Here is a 22,963-nt window from a genome sequence, read left to right as displayed (position 1 = left end):
AAATTGTGCTGATGTAAAGTAAACATGTGGGAAATGTTACTTATTAAGTTTTTTGTGTGCCGTATCTCTGTGATTTAAGGGCTTAAAAATTCAAAATTAGAAAATTGCGAAATTTTCACCAAATTTCTGTTTTTTTCACAAATAAACACAAGCTATTTGAATGAAATTTTACCACTAACATGAAGTACAATATGTCAAGAGAAAACACTGTCAGAATCACCGAGATCCATGGAAGCGTTTCAGAGTTACTACCTCATAAATGGACAGTGGTCAGAAATGTAAAAATTGGCCCGGGAGTTAACGTGCAAACCACCCTTGATAGTAAAGGGGTTAAAGTGGACTTTTAGCTACATTTTTCTTGTTGAACTGGACATATAATGAGAATAGTGGCTGCAGAGTATAATTAAAGGTTAATTTTGACTTTCGTTTTCAGAGATATTAGCAAAGTATTTGGCACCTAATGAGTAAACTTTTTTAAGTCCAAGTGGGTGTTGTCAGAGTTTTCACTGACAGCACATACTTCTTTTCCTTGTATGATGTTGTACAATCATAAGCATTCAGCAACAATCAAAGGAAAAATATGCTCCACCACAGTTTAAAGCAGGATTCTCAGTGTGAGAGGTATAATGACAGCCAGCTCTGATCTACTGGTCTAACCTACTGCATCAGTGTGGGAGGGAGAAGTGGCACTGAATTTAGCTGTACCACATTACTAACCCTTCTATCATCTCTCCTTATAGTATTGTCAGTAATCACACTTATGTCTGCTTTGCTTAAGCAACTTGTAATCATTCTGCAATGAGATCAGGGCTGCACGACTTCTCATACATCTTGCCTGCCTGTTCTGGAGTTTGTGTGAGATGTAATGAGCCACTTCTCTGATCTCACCTCAGAGTGATTACAAGTTGAACACAACACATCAGACATAATTGTGACTACTAACACATCTTTGGACAGTGTGGGGAAGAGGCAGTACAGCAGAGCTGACAATGCTAGGAGAGGAGGAGAGCTAATAGAAGGGTTTGTAATGTGACACAGCTACTCTCATATGTGCTGTCTCTTCCCTTACACTGACTCCTGCAGAAGGGTAGACCAGGAGTTCAGAACTGTCTTTTTATCTCTCATGCACTGAGAACCCTGCTATAAACCATGGTGCTGTGTGTTCTTTCCTTTGAGTGTTGGTGCTTGCTTATGATTGGTCAACATCATACAGGGAGAAGTACACACCCTCAGTGAAAACTCTGACATCACCCATTTTGACTTAAAAATGTTAACTCATTAAGTGTCAAATACTTTGCTTGCTGTTCTCTCTGCAATAGAGAAACAAAATAAAAAAAATAGCTAAAACGTTTGCAGTCACTATTACATCATGTGTTTGTTTCAACATGAAAACTTTGTCTAACAGTCATTTCTAAAGCATCACTCCAGCATTGTTTTTTATTGCACCCCCCACCCTGTCTCATACTCAGCTGCCTCCACCTTCATCATTTTCCAGTGTCACTACCGTCGGTATCCGGCGTCGAGGGACCTGCTGGCAGCTCCAGTGTTTCATGGAGTAGTGCTGAGGTCACATTGAGAGCTTGTGATGTAGCTTCTGACTTCTGGCCAGTCTGAAGCTGCGCTCACAAGATGGCATCGCGAGACCTGAGTGATACCAAAAAACTCTGAAGACTCCGGAGTGAGTATATGACCGGGAGCAGGTGACTTACATTTAAAGCGCCACTCCAGCTCTGAGAAACAAACGCTGAAGTGGTGCTTTAATCAGTGTGGTAATAGTGCTGCTACAATTCATTATATTTTTGGCATTAATGCAGAAGGAAGCTGTAAAAATTTTTTTTACTATGTTAATACCTGACAAAGTGTGCGCTACAAATACAGTACTGATTTTTTTGCATCTATTCTAGTAGTTTGCTTTATTAGTCTACATGCCACACCAGTATTGTTGCCTGCAGCCTGTGTTATTTTTATTGGTGTTTAGTTAGCTTTTTTGGTTGTGCCCTTTGTGGGAGGAGGAGATTGTTTAAAAAATAAAAGCTGATCCAAGTGTAGTAAATATTATAAAAAGTAGTGGTGATTGCAGTAGCTGGCAGAAAGTAGAAGAAAAAAACCTATACCACGGTATTTGGCAATAGAAATGTGACACAAAGTCTCCTTCTCTACTCCCCCCTCATCTCTTCTTCCCACAACCGCATACAAGAATTCTCCCGTTCCTCCCACATTCTCTGGAACTCTCTGCCGCAACACATCAGACTCTCACCAACAAAAGAAACCTTCAAGGAGAACCTGAAGACCCACCTGTTCCAACAAGCCTACAACCTGCAATGATCCTCAGTCTACTGAACCACCGCACAACCAGCTCTACTCTCTCCTAGTGTATCCTCACCCATCCTTGTAGAATGTGAGCCCTCGCGGGAAGGGTCCTCTCTCCTGTACTTATGTGTCCCTTGTCTTACACATGTTTATTGTACTTGTCTATATTTCCCCTTTTCACATGTAAAGCGCCATGGAATAAATGGCGCTATATAAATGAATAATAATAATAATTAATGATAAAAAAAAAGTAGCAGCAAATGCACCACTATTGCCAGTCAGGGCCATAGTACTGCCAAATGCAGGTCATAATTGTCTTCTTTTGTCTTCTGGAAGCATATTAGTGGGAGATAACAGAGGACATTATGGGCTATATGGCACACCATTCATCTCCATCCCAGAAAGAAGATGTTCTCTTTGACACTTTCAATTTGAGTCAATTTTCTGCACATCACTCCTCCTCAACCACCATAGCAGTAAATTATTTTGATTGCGAACTTTAAATTCCAATAATGACATCTCTGTCTTCTCTGATTGCTAGTGAAGCACTTTGTCCACAAAGCCACTGCCCTTTGGATGTAAAAAAAAGATAATTCCTCTTTTACACCCAGATAATAACTTCTTCTATTTAACACATTGAATGAGAACATCCAGCATTTTGGTTTGGATGAGACTAGGATGGAGGACATGACTCAAATTCCTAGCTGTGTTGGTGATGGTAGTAGTAGTGGTGGCACTATCAGCTATAGTAGCAGCGGCACTGGCAGTAATGATGTGGGCAAAAGTATTCACACCCCTTGGCTTTATATCTATTTTGTTACATTACAAGCTGTGTTTAAATATTTTTTTAATCCGATTTGTGTGTAACAAATCAGCACTAAATAGTCTAAGTTGGTGAAGTGAGAAAAATAAAGGCATAAATTAAATTTTTGGGATCAAATAACTAAAAATTAACATGTGCATATGTATTCACCCCTTTTGTGATGAAACCCCAAAAAATGTCTAGTGCAAGCAATTACTGTCATAAATCACATGCTTAGTGAAAGGAAGCCCACCTGTGTGCAATCTAAGGGTACCGTTACACGTAGCGATGCACCAGCGATCCCGACAACGATATGGATCGCTGGTGCATCGCTAAGTGGTCGCTAGTGAGCTGCTACACAGGCAGATCTCACCAGCAACATAGCAGTGGTTGGGGGTCGCTACTTACCTGTCAGACGAGGCGATCCTGACGTCCTCCCGCCCGCGTCCACGCGTCGCTCGTCGGCGCCACAGGAAGCCCAGCAGGAATCGCCCGACGAGAAATGGCCCAGACCGTTCTCGCGCGATCAGCGATCATCGCGGGGGAGCCGGTCGGAGGTAAGTGTCACATGTAGCGATATCACTAGCAATATCGCTGCTACGTCACAAAATCAGTGACGTAACAGCGATATTGCTAGCGACATCGCTACGTGTAACGGGCCCTTAAGTGTCGCATGGTCTGTCAGTATATGCCTTTTCTAAAAGGCCACAAAGGCTGAAACATCATTAAGCAAGAGGCAGCACTAACCAAACACCATGAACACCAAGGAGATCTCCAAACAAGTCAGGGACAAAGTTGATGAAAAGTACAAGCCTGGGTTAGGTTATAAAAAATATCCCAGTCTCTGATAATTCCCCAGAGCAACATCAAATCCATTAGCATCAAATGGAAAGAACATGGTACCACAAAGAAACCTGTCCTATTTGTTGTTTGCTTCACAATAAAAATAAAACCAAATGTTCACAGTTGCAGGCATGTTCTTTGCATGAAGTGATGCAAACCCTAAAAAAAGACCCGTAAAATTCCACGTTGTGAGTTAGCTAAAGACAAAAAATGCCAAAGTGAGGTGGGTGAATATTTTCGCAAGCAACTGTATGTGGTTAACAGGACCTGGAAACCAGATTTTGTTGATATGTAGGAGATGTCAGAGGAGAAGGAAGATAAGGAGTGGAGCCAACATCCAGACAAAAGATCTTTCAGAGAGGCAGATCTACTTTGAACGTGGTCAGCTTGGGAGATGTTGATGCTGCAGCTGCTATTGCTAGAGAAGGCTTAACAGTGCCTGAAAACTCTGGTCATGGTCTTGGTGGTGACAAATCCAATCTGGGTCATCTCCAGTGTGGGAATTCTTCTCCACATTGTCAGATGACAAATCTTTTGATTTGTTAAGGTTCTGCAGGAAGAAAATAAACCGTGGACCTCCCAGCACAAATCGACTATGAACTACAAGTCTACATCAGCACTTGAAACAGCATGTGCATGACAGCGCGGCAAACACCGCTTCTGATTGGCAGTGAAATCATCCTCGCCAGTCAGAGAGCCATGGTTCCCACACTGTCAAAAGACAGCGTGAGTGCTCAGCTTTGATCGGAGGTATAAAGTTTACCTCCGGTCACTGGTGTCAGCAGATGGGACTACAGCTCCCATCATCCGACACCTGCTGCCGCTAATAACAGTGAGAGCAGGAGCGGCTGATGGATGTATTCATTAGCTGGCTCCTGCACTGTAAATAAATAATTTAAAAAAATTGCGTGGGTTCCCCTGTATTTTTGATAACCAGCCAGGCAAAACTCACAGCTGGGGGCTGCAACCCTCAGCTGTCAGCTTCAGCATGGTTGATTATCAAGAATAGACTGGTCCCTATGCTGTTTTTTTTAAAACTTTTTAAATAAATAATTTTAAGAAACGGCGTGGGGTCCCCCCATTTTTGACAACCAGCCTTGCTAAAGCAGATAGCTGGGGGCTGGTATTCTCAGGCTGGTAAGTGGCTATTGATATTATGAGCAACCTGGTCTTCTATAACACCTCAGCATTGCCACAGGCTGATCGCCTCCATGCCATGCCGCATTGATTCAGTAATTGATGCAAAAGGAGCCCTGACCAAGTATTGAGTGCATTTACTGAACATTAGTGTTGAGCGATACCTTCCGATATAGGGAAATATTGGATCGGATTGGATCGGACTGATACCCCAAAAATATCGGGTATCGCCGATTCCGATACTGGAAACCCATGCAAGTCAATGGGGCACAAATATCGGAAAGAAAATAAACCCTTTCTTTCCTTGCACATCCAGTTCGGGAGGGGGGAAGAGTGTGGGCAGTGCGTGGGCGGAGACTGTGCATGTGTGTGTGTGCGGGCGGGGTCTGTATGGGCCTCTCGGGGGTCTGTGCGGGTCTACCGGGGGTCTGTGCGGGCCTGCCGGGGGTCTGTGCGGGCTGCCGGGGGTCTGTGCGGGCCTGCCGGGGGTCTGTGCGGGCCTGCCGGGGGTTTTGTGTGTGCAGGCATCGTCCGAATGTATTGTATGTAGTATGTATGTAGTATGTATGTTGTATGTATGTTGTATGTATGTAGTATGTATGTAGCATGTTGTATGTAGCATGTTGTATGTATGTAGTATGTATATATGTATGTATGTTGTATGAATGTAGTTTATATGTAGTATGTACTGTATGTATTATGTAGTATGTATGTATGTTGTATGAATGTAGCATATATGTAGTAAGTATGTAGTATGTATGTATGTTGTATGAATGTAGTATATACAGTCATATGTAAAAGTTTGGGCACCCCTATTAATGTTAACCTTTTTTCTTTATAACAATTTTGGTTTTTGCAACAGGTATTTCAGTTTCATATATCTAATAACTGATGGACTCAGTTATATTTCTGGATTCAAATGAGGTTTATTGTACTAACAGAAAATGTGCAATCTGCATTTAAACAAAATTTGACCGGTGCAAAAGTATGGGCACCCTTATCATTTTCTTGATTTGAACACTCCTAACTACTTTTTACTGACTTCCTGAAGCACTAAATTGGTTTTGTAACCTCATTAAGCTTTGAACTTCATAGCCAGGTGTATCAAATCATGAGAAAAGGTATTTAAAGTGGCCACTTGCAAGTAGTTATCCTATTTGATTCTCCTATGAAGAGTGGCATCATGGGCTCCTCAAAACAACTCTCAAATGATCTGAAAACAAAGATTATTCAACATAGCTTTTCAGGGGAAGGATACAAAAAGTTGTCTCAGAGATTTAACCAGTCAGTTTCCACTGTGAGGAACATAGTAAGGAAATGGAAGAACACAGGTACAGTTCTTGTTAAGCCCAGAAGTGGCAGGCCAAGAAAAATATCAGAAAGGCAGAGAAGAAGAATGGTGAGAACAGTCAAGGACAATCCACAGACCACCTCCAAAGACCTGCAGCATCATCTTGCTGCAGATGGTGTCACTGTGCATCGGTCAACAATACAGCGCATGCATAACGCCTTTTTGTATGACCAAACAACTCAATCTTTGTTTCATCAGTTCACAGGACCTTCTTCCAAAATGTAACTGGCTTGTCCAAATGTGCTTTTGCATACCTCAGGCGACTCTGTTTGTGGCGTGCTTGCACAAACGGCTTCTTTCGCATCACTCTCCCATACAGCTTCTCCTCCAACAATACAGCGCACTTTGCACAAGGAGAAGCTGTATGGGAGAGTGATGCGAAAGAAGCCGTTTGTGCAAGCACGCCACAAACAGAGTCGCCTGAGGTATGCAAAAGCACATTTGGACAAGCCAGTTACATTTTGGAAGAAGGTCCTGTGAACTGATGAAACAAAGATTGAGTTGTTTGGTCATACAAAAAGGCGTTATGCATGCGCTGTATTGTTGACCGATGCACAGTGACACCATCTGCAGCAAGATGATGCTGCAGGTCTTTGGAGGTGGTCTGTGGATTGTCCTTGACTGTTCTCACCATTCTTCTTCTCTGCCTTTCTGATATTTTTCTTGGCCTGCCACTTCTGGGCTTAACAACAACTGTACCTGTGTTCTTCCATTTCCTTACTATGTTCCTCACAGTGGAAACTGACTGGTTAAATCTCTGAGACAACTTTTTGTATCCTTCCCCTGAAAAGCTATGTTTAATAATCTTTGTTTTCAGATCATTTGAGAGTTGTTTTGAGGAGCCCATGATGCCACTCTTCATAGGAGAATCAAATAGGAGAACTACTTGCAAGTGGCCACTTTAAATACCTTTTCTCATGATTTGATACACCTGGCTATGAAGTTCAAAGCTCAATGAGGTTACAAAACCAATTTAGTGCTTCAGGAAGTCAGTAAAAAGTAGTTAGGAGTGTTCAAATCAAGAAAATGATAAGGGTGCCCATACTTTTGCACCGGTCAAATTTTGTTTAAATGCAGATTGCACATTTTCTGTTAGTACAATAAACCTCATTTGAATCCAGAAATATAACTGAGTCCATCAGTTATTAGATATATGAAACTGAAATTCCTGTTGCAAAAACCAAAATTGTTATAAAGAAAAAAGGTTAACATTAATAGGGGTGCCCAAACTTTTACATATGACTGTATATAGTATGTATGTACAGTATGTTGTATGAATGTAGTATATATGTAGTATGCATGTATGTATGTTGTATGAATGTAGTATATATGTAGTATGTATGTTATATGAATGTAGTATATATGTAGCATGTATGTACTATGTATGTTGTATGAATGTAGTACAGTGGGGCAAAAAAGTATTTAGTCAGTCAGCAATAGTGCAAGTTCCACCACTTAAAAAGATGAGAGGCGTCTGTAATTTACATCATAGGTAGACCTCAACTATGGGAGACAAACTGAGAAAAAAAAATCCAGAAAATCACATTGTCTGTTTTTTTTTCATTTTATTTGCATATTATGGTGGAAAATAAGTATTTGGTCAGAAATAAGCAATCAAGATTTCTGGCTCTCACAGACCTGTAACTTCTTCTTTAAGAGTCTCCTCTTTCCTCCACTCATTACCTGTAGTAATGGCACCTGTTTAAACTTGTTATCAGTATAAAAAGACACCTGTGCACACCCTCAAACAGTCTGACTCCAAACTCCACTATGGTGAAGACCAAACAGCTGTCAAAGGACACCAGAAACAAAATTGTAGCCCTGCACCAGGCTGGGAAGACTGAATCTGCAATAGCCAACCAGCTTGGAGTGAAGAAATCAACTGTGGGAGCAATAATTAGAAAATGGAAGACATACAAGACCACTGATAATCTCCCTCGATCTGGTGCTCCACGCAAAATCCCACCCCGTGGGGTCAGAATGATCACAAGAACGGTGAGCAAAAATCCCAGAACCACGCGTGGGGACCTAGTGAATGAACTGCAGAGAGCTGGGACCAATGTAACAAGGCCTACCATAAGTAACACACTACGCCACCATGGACTCAGATCCTGCAGTGCCAGACGTGTCCCACTGCTTAAGCCTGTACATGTCCGGGCCTGTCTGAAGTTTGCTAGAGAGCATTTGGATGATCCAGAGGAGTTTTGGGAGAATGTCCTATGGTCTGATGAAACCAAACTGGAACTGTTTGGTAGAAACACAACTTGTCGTGTTTGGAGGAAAAAGAATACTGAGTTGCATCCATCAAACACCATACCTACTGTAAAGCATGGTGGTGGAAACATCATGCTTTGGGGCTGTTTCTCTGCAAAGGGGCCAGGACGACTGATCCGGGTACATGAAAGAATGAATGGGGCCATGTATCGTGAAATTTTGAGTGCAAACCTCCTTCCATCAGCAAGGGCATTGAAGATGAAACGTGGCTGGGTATTTCAACATGATAATGATCCAAAGCACACCGCCAGGGCAATGAAGGAGTGGCTTCGTAAGAAGCATTTCAAGATCCTGGGGTGGCCTAGCCAGTCTCCAGATCTCAACCCTATAGAAAACCTTTGGAGGGAGTTGAAAGTCCGTGTTGCCAAGCGAAAAGCCAAAAACATCACTGCTCTAGAGGAGATCTGCATGGAGGAATGGGCCAACATACCAACAACAGTGTGTGGCAACCTTGTGAAGACTTACAGAAAACGTTTGACCTCTGTCATTGCCAACAAAGGATATATCACAAAGTATTGAGATGAAATTTTGTTTCTGACCAAATACTTATTTTCCACCATAATATGCAAATAAAATGAAAAAAAAAACAGACAATGTGATTTTCTGGATTTTTTTTTCTCAGTTTGTCTCCCATAGTTGAGGTCTACCTATGATGTAAATTACAGACGCCTCTCATCTTTTTAAGTGGTGGAACTTGCACTATTGCTGACTGACTAAATACTTTTTTGCCCCACTGTATATATGAAGTATGTATGTTGTATATATGTAGTATGTATGTAGTATGTATGTAGTATGTATGTAGTATGTTTTTTTTACATTCAACACATTAGCCGGATGATGGGACTACTACGTCCCATCATTGGCTAATGTGTCAATCACTGTCATTGTAGCAGGCATAGCCCGATGGGACTTGTAGTCCCATCGGACGATGCCTGCACACACACACAACCCCCGGCAGGCCCGCACAGACCCCCGGCAGGCCCGCACAGACCGCGCATCATGATGACATAATTTCAGCAGCCAATCATAGCCATGCCTTTAGTTAACATGGCTAACACAGCTGGCTCATTGCATTATGGGAACTTCCGAATTCCGGTATTCGATATTGTAAAAATATCGGAACTCCGATACAGTGAATATCGGCCGATACCCGATATTTGCAGTATCGGAATGCTCAACACTACTGAACATACAATTCATTAGGCCAACATTTCAGATTTGAAAATATTTTTTTCAAGCTGGTGTTATAAAGTATTCTAATTTACTGAGATAATGACTTTTGGGTTTTCACTGGCTGTAAGCCATAATCATCAACATTAACAGAAATAAACACTTGAAATAGATCACTCTGTAATGACTCTATAGATGAGTTTCACTTTTTGTATTGAAGAACTGAAATAAATTAACATTTGGATGATATTCTAATTTTGTGAGAAGCACTTGTACATGTCATGTCTTTGAAACAAATACTGATGGAATTTGCCCTAAACTCGGAATTGCCAAATCAAAAGCCTACAAAAAAGCTTCCTGAAAGAACTCTTCCAAAATGCCTCAGAATTGCTTAAAAAAAACCTATTGTTTTTGAACATCAAATAAAATTCAATCTGCTCAGTAGATTCCACTGCCTTTTAGGAAATTATGGTGTGAAATCATCCTTGAAAGAGGATATCCAGCTGCCATTATTGCTCACAGAAAGGAGTATCCACTCTATGCTCTCTCATGCAGTAGAATGTGGCCTTCACCTTGATCTTGTGATTGTGCTTGAAAAAGTAAATTGCTCAACTTGTGAAACAGCAATTATAGCCATGGATTAATGTTTTTCAGAGATTTCTTGTTAAATTTGTTGATTGGCAACAGTGTATGACTTCAGTAAGGATAGTTGGTGACACCTTTACAGTTGGGCACTACGTTGGGTTCCAACACCAGGTGCAGTTTATTAACCTTCTCCTCAATGGACATATCCCTGTCCCAAACAGCAACACGTCAGAACCTGAATTCACTCCCTGATTTCAGTTTTTTAGTTCTTGTAAGCTAAAGCATTGCCAAGCTCTCTCACTTCTTTTGGACATGGGCAACAAAAGCACAGTGGACAAAGCAGCAAGTGTTTCCCTATTAACTACAACTGGGCAACATAGCAAATGACAATGTCAGGAATATTGTGACTGCACTGCATTTGGGCACAGTAACACATGTTCCCTGTATGATGCATGACTTAAATTTGATTGTGCAAATTTTTTTAAATAAATATAATCACTTGAAAAAGGTGATACACATGGCCACAAGAATGTCTGGGCATAACAACTCTTCTACTTCTGCAAGGCCTGGAGGCCATTCTTCATTAAGTCTTACGGAGCACTGCCTGATTTCTGACATTACAATGATATGGAATTAAATGCTGCATATGTTGGATTTGCTGTATGAGCAGCATAAAGCAGGGATAGCCTATATCATGTAGTAGGCAAGCTGCAACTTGGGTTACTTTGAAAATTTACAATGGCAGTTGATGAGAGGCGTGTTGTGTCTAATGAGGCCTTTCGAGGAGGCTACTAATTTTGCCAGTAAGAGAAAACTGTCACATCAATGATGTCATATTCCTCTCATATTTATATAGGAAAAATGGTCATAAGAATGCAACAAAGGATAAAGGAAGATGAGCAATGTCTACTGTATATGTTCATTGCTGCCCTGGGGCTGTTTATAACACATCATACAAAACATGTATAAACACCAACATGGCAGGCATTTGCCCCCGAAATGGATCATTTTTGGTTAGATTTTTTATTTTGAAAAAGCATAGGAAAATCTGACAGTACAGTGTGTTATTAAATACGCTGTTGGTTACCACCAATTAATATACATTTACCCGAAACCTTATACAGTGGGTATGGAAAGTATTCAGACCCCTTTAAATGTTTCACTCTTTGTTTCATTGCGGCCATTTGGTAAATTCAAAAAAGTTCATTTTTGTTTCTCATTAATGTACACTCTGCACCCCATCTTGACTGAAAAAAACAGGAATGTAGAAATTTTTGCAAATTTATTAAAAAAGAAAAACTGAAATATCACATGGTCATAAGTATTCAGACCCTTTGCTCAGTATTGCGTAGAAGCACTCTTTTGGGATAGTACAGCCATGAGTCTTCTTGGGAATAATGCAATAAGTTTTTCACACCTGGATTTGGGGATCCTCTGCTATTCTTACTTGCAGATCCTCTCCAGTTCCATCAGCTTGGATGGTGAATGTTGGTGGACAGACATTTTCAAGTCTCTCCAGAGATGCTCAGTTGGGTTTAGACAAGGGCTCTGTCTGGGCCAGTCAAGAATGGTCACAGAGTTGTTCTGAAGCCACTCCTTTGTTATTTTAGCTGTGTGCTTAGGGTCATTGTCTTGTTGGAAGGTGAACCTTCGGCCCAGTCTGAGGTCCAGAGCACTCTGGAAGAGGTATTCACCCAGGATATCTCTGTACTTGGCCGCATTCATGTTTCCTTCAATGGCAACCAGTCGTCCTGTCCCTGCAGCTGAAAAACACCCCCATAGCATGATGCTGCCACCACTTTGTTTCACTGTTGGGATTGTATTGGGCAGGTGATGAGCAGTGCCTGGTTTTCTCCACATATACCGCTTAGAAATATCACCAAAGAGTTCTATCTTGGTCTTGTCAGACCAGAGAATCTTATTTCTCATAGTCTGGGAATCCTTCATGTGTTTTTTAGCAAACTCTATGCGGGCTTTCATATGTCTGACCCTGAGGAGAGGCTTCAGTCTGGCCACTCTGCCATAAAGGCCCGACTGGTGGAGGGCTGCAGTGATAGTTGACTTTGTGGAACTTTCACCCATCTCTCCTCTGCATCTGTAGAGCTCAGTCACAGTGATCTAGGGGTTCTTCTTTATCTCTCTAACCAAGGCTCATCTCTCACGATTGCTCAATTTGGCTGGACGGCCAGGTGTAGGAAAACTTCTGGTGGTCCCAAACTTCTTTCATTTAAGGATTATGGAGGACACTGTGCTCTTAGGAACCTTGAGTACAGCAGAAATTCTTTTTTAACCTTGGCCAGATCTGTTCCTTACCACAATTCTGTCTCTGAGCTCATTGGCCAGTTCCTGTGACCTCATGATTCTCATTTGGTCTGACATGCACTGTGAGCTGTGAGGTCTTATATAGACAGGTGTGTGCCTTTAAAAATCAAGTCCTATCAGTTTAATTAAACACAGCTGGACTCCAATAAAGAAGTAGAACCATCTCAAGGAGGATCACAAGGAAATGGACAGCATGTGACTTAAATATGAATGTCTGAGCAAAGGGTCTGAATACTTATGACCATGTGACATTTCAGTTTTTCTTTTTTAATAAATTTGCAAAAATTTCTACTTTCTGTTTTCTTCAGTCAAGATGGAGTGCAGAGTGTACATTAATGAGAAAAAAATGAACTTTTTTGAATTTACCAAATGGCTGCAATTAAACAGAGTCAAAAATGTAAATGGGTCTGAATACTTTCCAAACCCACTGTATGTTTAGGTGACTTAGACATTACTAAGGCTGTCATTGTATTAAAGAGTTTGAAACAGGATGGATACAGTCCTAGGAGTCATACAGTGTCATAAATCAGGACAATTGAAGGCTTTGGAGTACTTTCACCGCAAATCGATTTGCAGCACATTGAACGTCACTGGCAAATACGGCATCAATAATTTCAGAAAAAATCATTAATGACTATTCTCAATGTCAAGTCTAACAATATGGAATGAAAGCTTTTGAAGCAAAAGTGGACACAATGCAAATTGTTTAGTTATTTCTCGGCAATATACTGTATTTCTAAAATAGATTATTGATGGCTGCTTGATGTAACTATCGTGTTTTGTTTTTTTTGTCAGATCAGCTGTGATGTGGCCGTAGAAAAAAATGGTAGATGCAAAATATGTTGGTTGTAAGATAAAGGAGCAGTACCATTAATGCAAAATTATTAACATGGCCTTCACTGGAATACGGTAGTATTCAAAGTATCTGGAATACGGTAGTATTCAAAGTATCTAGAATACACACTTGGTCAAAATTGTTGGTACCCCTCGTTTAATGACAGAAAACCCCACTATGGTGACAGTAATAACTTGAATCTGACAAAAGTAATAATAATAAATCAAAAATCTATGAAAATGAACAAATGAAAGTCAGACATTGCTTTTCAACCATGCTTCCACAGAATTTAAAAAAAAATAAAACTTATGAAATAGGCCTGGACAGAAATGATGGTACCCTTAACTTAATATTTTGTTGCACAATCTTTTGAATCAAATGATTCCTGTAACTGTCAATGAGACTTCTGCACCTCTCGACAGGTATTTTGTCACACTCCTCAAGAGCAAACTGCTCCAGCTGTCTCGTGTTTGAAGGTTTCCTTTTCCAGACGGCTTGCTTCAGCTCTTTCCAAAGATGCTCAATAGGATTTGGGTCAGGGTTCATAGAAGGCCACTTCAGAATAGTTCAATGTTTTCCTCTTAGCCATTCTTGGGTGTTTTTAGCTGTGTGTTTTGGGTCATTATCCTGTTGCAAGACCCATGACCTACGACTGAGACCAAGCTTTCTGACATTGGGCAGCACATTTCTCTCTAGAATCCCTTGATAGTCTTGAGATTTCATTGTATTCAGCACAGATACTAGACATCCTGTGCCAGATGCCGGAAAGCAGCCCCAGAACATAACAGAGCCTTCTCCTTGATTCACAGTAGGGACAGTGTTCTTTTCTTGACATGCTTCATTTTTGCGTCTGTGAACATAAAGCTGATGTGCCTTGCCATAAAGTTCCATCTTTATATTATCTGTCCATAGAACATTCTCCCAGAAGCTTTGTGGCTTGTCAACATGTAGTTTGGCAAATTCCAGTCTGGCTTTTTTATGATTTTTTTTTCAACAATGGTATCATTCTTGGTCGTCTCGCCTATTCCATGAGTTTTATTTTTTTTTTTAAATTCTGAGGAAGCATGGTTAAAAAGCAATGTCTGACTTTCATTTGTTCATTTTCATAGATTTTTTTTATTCATTATTACTTTTGTCAGGTTCAAGTTATTTCTGTGGGTTTTTCTGTCATTAAACGAGGGTACCAACAATTTTGACCACGTGTGTATATGACTTGGCTATAGAGAACTGCCATTTATTGTGTGTGGCTCTGTTGACTTTAGGACATATAGAGAAAATTTGGGCATTCTATACTTACCTTTTATAAACGTAGGAGCAAGTTCTACTCCTTGAACTGAAATTGGAACACTGCCCAGTTGACTATTGGCTTTGACAATAATGTAAAGAAGTCCGCCCCAGACACAGGATATAGAAACTTTCTCATCATCAATGGCTTTTTTACGCACAACCACTGGTGCACGACAATACTGATTTGCACCACTCAGGTCATCTGAATGACAGCCAACCTGCACCTGTAATAAATATCAAGCTTTCACTACAATCATCATCGCACAGAAGTGATCATTTACAATATAAAAAGTAGTGAAGTATTTTAAGAATATGTGTGCAGTTTTAGAAACGGATAGCCTGCTAACACTTATCAGTAGGCAGAAAAAGAAAGATTCCTGTAGATTACCTCTAGACCTTTACCCACAGCTGAGGCAGGAAACACAAGAGTTACTGTTTTCCGAGGAGGTACGTAGAGTCCAGTACTTCTCCAGGCATTGGCACCTGGGGACAGAATACCCATTTATAAATATGTTGTTTTGGACCCGCTTTAGGTGGTTGTTTTTCGAAAAAAATCACAAATATGTGAATGGGACCAAGCAGTACGATAGATAGAAAAACTACTTTATGAATGATGTCTCAGATGCCCCCAAATAATGGACATACATTTCCCTAGAAGCCTTGCTTACTTTGTTGTTACTGTATTGAGACACCAAGGGGAGGCATATAATGTGGTTACAGCTCTGAAGTATGAGCCATAGGGACTCTTTACAGGCTGTGTACAATGCGCCAATCTCGCTTGAACATAATAGATGTGCACTTATAGGCCCGAATTATGGTCTTTTTTGGGGGGCCAAGACTGAGATTTAACATCTAATAACAGGATCATAAGGATCTATGATACTACACAGGTCATTAGATCCACAGTCTAGCCGGGACTTCTATCTTTTAATTTTGTCAAGTATGATGGGGAATTTCTAAATCCTACTCAGATTTGTGAATTGGATTTCTGCCACAAGGGTAGCTTTGCTTATACTAATTCCTATGTGAAAATTTCACTTTAAGCCCTTATTCACACATCATTGTTCATCTGTATTTGAAAGTCACAACTTGGAGTGGCTCCAAAATATTTTTGAGGTGTGAATCTTTTAATTATAGTTTTCTCTCTGTAGGTTCCACTCCCGATTTTGACTTGCAAACACTGATGCAAAAACACTTGCTAAATGCTGAACCATACTGAACCATGAAAAGTAGTGCAGGCAGATTGTCAGTGTTGACCATAGCAACCAAACAGATTTCAGCTTCTACTTTATGGGAAGGTGAACAGATTTAACGGAATTTTTTTTATCTGCCCTATATTTTATGGTTTTTTTTTACATTGTTCCCAAAAAACACTAATACCAAAATTCTCCAGTTAAGTTGCCTCGACATACACAAAAATATTTTTATTAGGATTGAAACTTTTAGAGTTTTTTTTGCCATATTTGCAAAAAACAAACAAACCAGAAAAAACAGCCAGTATTAAACAGGTTAATAGGGAATTTTATTATTTTTGTGTATGGGGCTAAGAACTAATATACTGATAGACTGCTCTAGTCAGCAATTCAGCAGCCTCCGCTGATGTCACGTCAACAGAGCAGCATCTTTTCTTCCCCTCAGTCGATAGGGCATCTTTGCAAATGTCATGCTGATTGACAGCTGTCTCCCCACTGCCTAACTGCAAAGAGTGAATCAGCATGATTGTCTGCAGTGACGCTCCGTCGACAGGGCTGAACGGAAGAGGAAGATTTAATCTGTTGACGAGAGGTGAAATGAAGCAGGGGTATTGCTGGCTGAACCGGCAGAGATCATCCTCATTCAAAAAAGGAAGGTAGTTAACAATAACCTGCCTGTTAGTTCATAGACCCAAACACAATCTTATCATTTAAATGATTACTGCTACAGTGCAAGTGACGTGGTGGAATGTAAGAGCTTGTTCATATATTTCTTAAGACTCAGTTCATGCTGGCTCACATTGCATTAAATTTTGAGGGAAATTTGTATTCCAATTAATCCCATTGTTCTCAATGGGCCCGTTAGTTTAATTTTTATAGAAAAAAAAAGGCATTAATCCTGAAAGAACGTTTTAGGCAGTGCTCCTCAAAATGGTACTATAAGAACAGTGTCCTGACAAATAAAAAAGATGTATACCCTATATTGGTACATGTTTTGGGGGTGGGAGAAGAATAATACCATGCCTATGTAAACAAGCCATAAGAGAAAAAAACTTTTATTTAAGGCAAAGAAATACATGATTTGATGATCTGTCCAAAAAAGCATTGTGAAATATAAAACAAATATAAAAGTATATATAATGAGATATGAGAAAAGTACTTTACCAGGGTTTGTGCCATCAATCTGCACCACAATAGGGGGTTTACAAGGACCACTCTCACATTCTAGATCATTCAACTTATCCAGACAGCTGACTTCTTGGGCGAGACACAACATGAAAGCTTCCTTAGAACAGCTTTTCGCTGGACACTCTTTACTGACATTTGGGATACTACAGTCATGTGCCAGATGTACCAGTTCTTCCTGTAGAGAAGAAATAAGAGGGCTGGCTGGCATCCTCATGAATGTCAAAACATCTTGTCTGAGTTTAGGCAGCCAATCACTCAGGGATGGTGTTAACTGAGCCCCACTTGTCAAGTCACCTAACAGTTGAGAGACAGCTCTAGGAAAATGGTAGGTAGTAGCTTCTGCATTAGGATCCAAAACCTGATAGTTGCCCCGAGCAACTGTTCTCCCCAAAATGCTGATTCCAAGCTTATTGAGGACTTTGTTTCCCGGATATTGAGAAAGCACATTTGGATTAGAGTAAGACCAGTACCAGGCATGGCCAGCAATAAGCAGACCCCCACCTTCTGCCACAAACTGTTGGATTTTTTCTGCCTCAGCATCACTGTACGATGTGCAGCAGTACACACTGAGCTCAGGAGCTAAATCAGACACCACACATTGTAAACCTTCAGCTTGTAGGACATTTGCAAACTTAGCCAGTTTTTGTACAGTACCGATTTTTCCTTGTCTTCCCTTATCCAGCCATGAGATCGCATTGAGCCAGAAGGATTTGAGCTCCAGTTTGCATAAATAGCCTTCGTGTGTCCCCACAACTATACGCCCTCTCCCGTAATATGCTGCACCAAAAAAACACTGGTTATTGCTGGTTAGACCAATTGGAAATGTCAGAGGTCCGTGAAGGAGAAGCTCAGAGGGGACACACTGCCCACTAATGTCCATGCTGCTAACACCTTGCACAAGATGCTTTAAATCCGCTGAAAAGGTCACACTGTTGAAAACAAAAAAAAAATATAAAGTGAATATAATATAGTTTTATTTCATACTTGTATTAATTAGGCAAAGATCCATATAATGACATTTAAATGATGATAAACAGTGAAGAACAATCAATAGTACTTACTCTTTGTAGAATGGGCACCATGGTATTTTTCCACTCACACTAAAGTTCCCTCTTTCTCCAGCTTGACCGGTAAAATATATCCCAGCCACAGAAGTTATTTTGTTTCCAGGAAAATTGCACAGAACATTATCTTGTTTGTGGCTAGAAGCCCACTGCCAGGCTTGAGCTCCAATGAGAAGACCTCCTCCTTCTTTTACAAAAGAGACTATTTCCTGTGCCTGGTTATCACTATATCCATTTGTACAGAGAACTCCCAAATCTTTCTTCAGACCAGAGATCTTTTCAACCTTGTGTCCAGAGGCAGAAATCATCTCTTCCAAGTTGTTGAAGCTTTTGTCAACACCAATTACCACTTCTGAGGAAGGTTTCAGCCAAGATATTACATTTTTAAGGAAATCCATAAATTGGGGCAGGTTCAAGAATGCTTCATGGCTCATGACCACAAGCCGACCCTTTCCATACTTGGAGGCAGCAATAAGGACATGTTTTTCAGGACTTGCTATGATCGGAAAAGCTTCATCACCAGTCAGGAGGAGATTACAAGGCACGTCTTTCCCAGAGAAATTTATACTACAGATACCTTTGACCAGAGAGCGGTAGTCTTCATTAGCAGCCATTTTCTATGTTCTGTAACACAAAATGAACAATTTTTGAAAATGAAAATAAAAAAAGAAAATGCCTGTTTTTAACATTTTTTAAACCATAAAAGACCACTAAAATACATTTTAAATTGTGGTCTCCTTAATAAAATAATTATTTTTATATATTGGACACACAATTTCTTATTCAGACTCGGGCAGGGCTAAACCTAATATTTTTTTCCTTCTTTAGTTTATTTACACATTTTTTTCATCTATACCACACTCCTTGGCACTATAAGGCTGCAAAAGACCTTTGGAGGGCCCTTTATCATTTAACTACATTTTTTGAAATTTGATTTCCTCTGTAACTGGGGCAAGTATAGTAGCCCCAGTGTCAAGGCAATTTCAATCTTCTAATTTAAAGTGCAGAGATAATATGGGTGTCTTAGGACCCAGAAGCTCATGCTCTTCTGGTAATATCACTGTAATTGGAGGAGAAAGCGCTTGTAGCACTTTCTGAACAATATACATAGAGCTTGTTCAGTGCTGCGTATACAGTGATCAGGAAGTTACAAGAGTAACAAACTATCTTTGCCTTCTCTGTTGGCAGTCAAGCTGTGCATGACCGTCAACTCCTACACTTGAATAATCGTGTGCAACTGTTTACTCTGCAATGACATTCTAAAACATTATTGCACAGTGATATGCGGACTGCAAGGACACATAAAATCGTGAGGAGGTCCTAAAGTGATTAAATATATTACACTTTAGTAAATACAGTATGCCTACTTACTAAAGTCTGCCAAGTGAGATAAGGTAGGAGCCTGGATCAAATGTATCTTTTTCTTGAAGTCTTTATTTCCTATATAGCAGACTATGCCCCATCTGTCTTATAAAATATGCTTGAGGTCTGTAATGTACATATCAATAATTAACCATTTTCATGGACAATGACCATAGTTCCTCCAAACAAAGATGAGTTGATAGTAGACTGCTTCCATAATAACCAGATTCTAAATGTTCTATTACTCTATGTAAGGCAAGTTGCATACTTGAAGGGGAGTTCTTGTTTATGAAATGCATTTTCACACAACTTCTTAGGGCAATCTGCGTTAACAAAGGGAGTTAAATAATTTGGAGCTTTGGCTACTTAAAGCATCTACTGTATTTCTTCTTTTTTCTGAACATGTCTAACATGTTTGGCACTGCAGAGTAACTGAACATTTACTGCCAGCTTCCGGCAAATATTACATGAGAATCACCAAGAGTTCCCGAAATGGGTCACCTAATGGAAAGCTTTTTATGGGATGTGGGAAGCCTTTTAACAGAATTACAGTGTTTAGAGTCTACAGCTCATTGACTAGCAGTGGATCACCTAGTAATCCGCTCATTTTTTTAAAGGAAACCTTAAAAACAGCTACCGTATTTACTTACAGATATAGTGGTGATCTGCAGGTAAATAGCATTTAAATCATGTTACAGTGGTTTACTGGAGCAACAGCTACAGGGAGAAAATGAAGGTATATCCTCTCTGCAGCCACTTACTTTCAGTTATCAGGGTGGCGTAGGCTGAGGTTACAGTCACAACTCACTACACAGTAAGAGCCAATGCAATCATTACCCTGCATCTTGAGTAACAAAATCTTCTGCTCACACACTCACTGTGGAGCTGTCAATGTGCAAGAGAGTGATTACAGCATGCTCAGTGTGCAGTGAGAGGTGACTAACTGATCCATGCACTGCCACAATGACTGAAAGCGAGAGGCTACAGGGAGAATATAACACTGGTCAACAGCATTTTTGGTGCCAAAGATATTTCATCGAATTTAGGGTATTTTTGGGGTGCTGATTCTGAATATGTCATCAGTTTTGCCAGATTGGCTCAAGTTTTTGAGATTTTTGGTATCTTATTTATAGCACTTGTTGGTAAATGCGACGCATCATCTCATTAATTTCTTTGGATTAGTACTTGAACTGAGCAGTTCTCAATATAGTTTTGTGTTAATTAGTGTTCTAAAAGTTTGTTCATAGCTTGATTTTTGCACTAACTTTATGTTGTTGTCTGTTTTCCAGTGAAAAGCATGAACTCATCATGAAGAAGTTGTCTTAACGATCCAGACTCATTCTGTTACATTTGTGGTGAATATACACTGCCAAAACATAGAAGAAACATAACACACTTCGTAAAAAAAGTGTATTTTGCCTATTTTGGGGTTATGCTTGGGGACCAAGACAAGTTTTGGGCACCACACATAGTGTGCAAAGCATGTATCGAATTATTACGAAAATGGAGCAAAGGACAAAGAAAAAGCTTCAAATTTGGTGTTCCAATGGTGTGGAGAGAGCCAAAAAATCATCATGATGACTGTTATTTATGGTAAACACAGGTACAGGCACATCTTCACAATGAGGGACAGGCCTTCTTGCAGATTCCATGTTACTCCCATTTTCGTTTCTTATGCTTATTGAATCCTTGCACTTGCACTGCACAGAAATAACAGTCATCATGATGATTTTTTGGCTCTCTCCACACCATTGGAACACCAAATTTGAAGCTTTTTCTTTGTCCTTTGCTCCATTTTCGTAATAATTCGATACATGCTTTGCACACTATGTGTGGTGCCCAAAACTTGTCTTGGTCCCCAAGCATAACCCCAAAATAGGCAAAATACACTTTTTTTACGAAGTGTGTTATGTTTCTTCTATGTTTTGGCAGTGTATATTCACCACAAATGTAACAGAATGAGTCTGGATCGTTAAGACAACTTCTTCATGATGAGTTCATGCTTTTCACTGGAAAACAGACAACAACATAAAGTTAGTGCAAAAATCAAGCTATGAACAAACTTTTAGAACACTAATTAACACAAAACTATATTGAGAACTGCTCAGTTCAAGTACTAATCCAAAGAAATTAATGAGATGATGCGTCGCATTTACCAACAAGTGCTATAAATAAGATACCAAAAATCTCAAAAACTTGAGCCAATCTGGCAAAACTGATGACATATTCAGAATCAGCACCCCAAAAATACCCCAAATTCATTAAAATATTTTGGACACCAGAAAAAAAATTTTTTTTCGTTGACCTGTGTAATGCTTCCAGTAAACGAGTCCAAACCAAAAAATCATCATGGCAGGTACCATGAGGATTAAGGAGTGAAATAAAGGAATAAGTTTAAAAAGTACAATTTTTATTAATTACCCATTTAAAACAATGATTAAATGACATTAAAAAGACAGGGCAATTTGGTCTCCAACATGAAAGGGGAAGAGGAGAACCAGCAGCAAACCAATGTATTTTTCATATCTTAATAAAGTGCATAGCGCATAAGAAACCAGAAAAAGGGGAATATATCCAGGGTCCACAATACCTATGAAGCCCTTACATAGAAGCCCTTATACTCAGACAGCAATTGCAATAATTTGCTAAATTTGGCGAACAAGGTGCTGCAAGCACTACAGAGATTTTGCCTATTTTTACTGTAAGGGAAAGGAGGGACCAAAGAAAAAAAACATGAAAGATAATAATAAAGTAGGAATCAGCTGTCCCATGTATATATGCAATTTATTTCCTTTGCAAAGGAAAAAGAAGTCCAGTGCACAGCAGAGGATAGTGAATGAAGTTAGAAGAGATTTTGGATTAGAATTAACTGTAGCTGGCAGCTAGGACACAGGACAGCTGTAGTGAGACTTATGCACAAGGTGTTGGATGCTGCCCCTGCCACCTGATGAGCGCCGTTTCACAAGAGATGCTTCTTCCAGAAGCGTTTATATATATATATATATATATTCCAGTAAACGAGCCCAACATGATTTATTTATTTTTTACCTGCTGATTACCCGGATTATCTGCAAGTAAATAATTGTTTTGTAAGTCACAGGTTTCTCTTGAAGGGAATCTGCAAGTAGGATCAACCCTCATAAGTCGTTTATATACACATGTAGGTCACAGGCAGCTGAATAGAATGATACCTTGATACAGTGGGGAAAAAAGTATTTAGTCAACCACCAATTGTGCAAG

General features: G+C 39.9%; 1 protein-coding gene across 2 annotated transcripts in view; it reads right to left on the bottom strand.

Annotated features, from left to right (window-relative positions):
• LOC141092954 (TRPM8 channel-associated factor homolog) overlaps nucleotides 1-22,963 on the bottom strand; it is a 54,788-nt gene that overhangs the window by 7,377 nt on the left and 24,448 nt on the right. For both annotated transcript variants that reach the window (XM_073579332.1, XM_073579333.1), the window contains exons 2-5: nucleotides 18,359-18,985; nucleotides 17,274-18,226; nucleotides 15,305-15,399; nucleotides 14,927-15,140 (exon numbers count right to left, since the gene is read on the bottom strand). In XM_073579332.1, coding sequence (XP_073435433.1) covers nucleotides 14,927-15,140; nucleotides 15,305-15,399; nucleotides 17,274-18,226; nucleotides 18,359-18,975 — 1,879 coding nt within the window. In that variant the 5' untranslated portion in view covers nucleotides 18,976-18,985. The remainder of the gene's footprint in view (nucleotides 1-14,926; nucleotides 15,141-15,304; nucleotides 15,400-17,273; nucleotides 18,227-18,358; nucleotides 18,986-22,963) is intronic.

This window comes from Dendrobates tinctorius, unplaced genomic scaffold (assembly GCF_039654945.1).
Source record: "Dendrobates tinctorius isolate UK_male_01 unplaced genomic scaffold, ASM3965494v1 ptg000062l, whole genome shotgun sequence".
NCBI classification, from domain to species: Eukaryota; Metazoa; Chordata; class Amphibia; order Anura; family Dendrobatidae; genus Dendrobates; species Dendrobates tinctorius.
The sequence above is the reverse complement of the archived record's forward strand: the minus strand, read 5'-3'. Positions and strand labels throughout refer to the sequence as shown.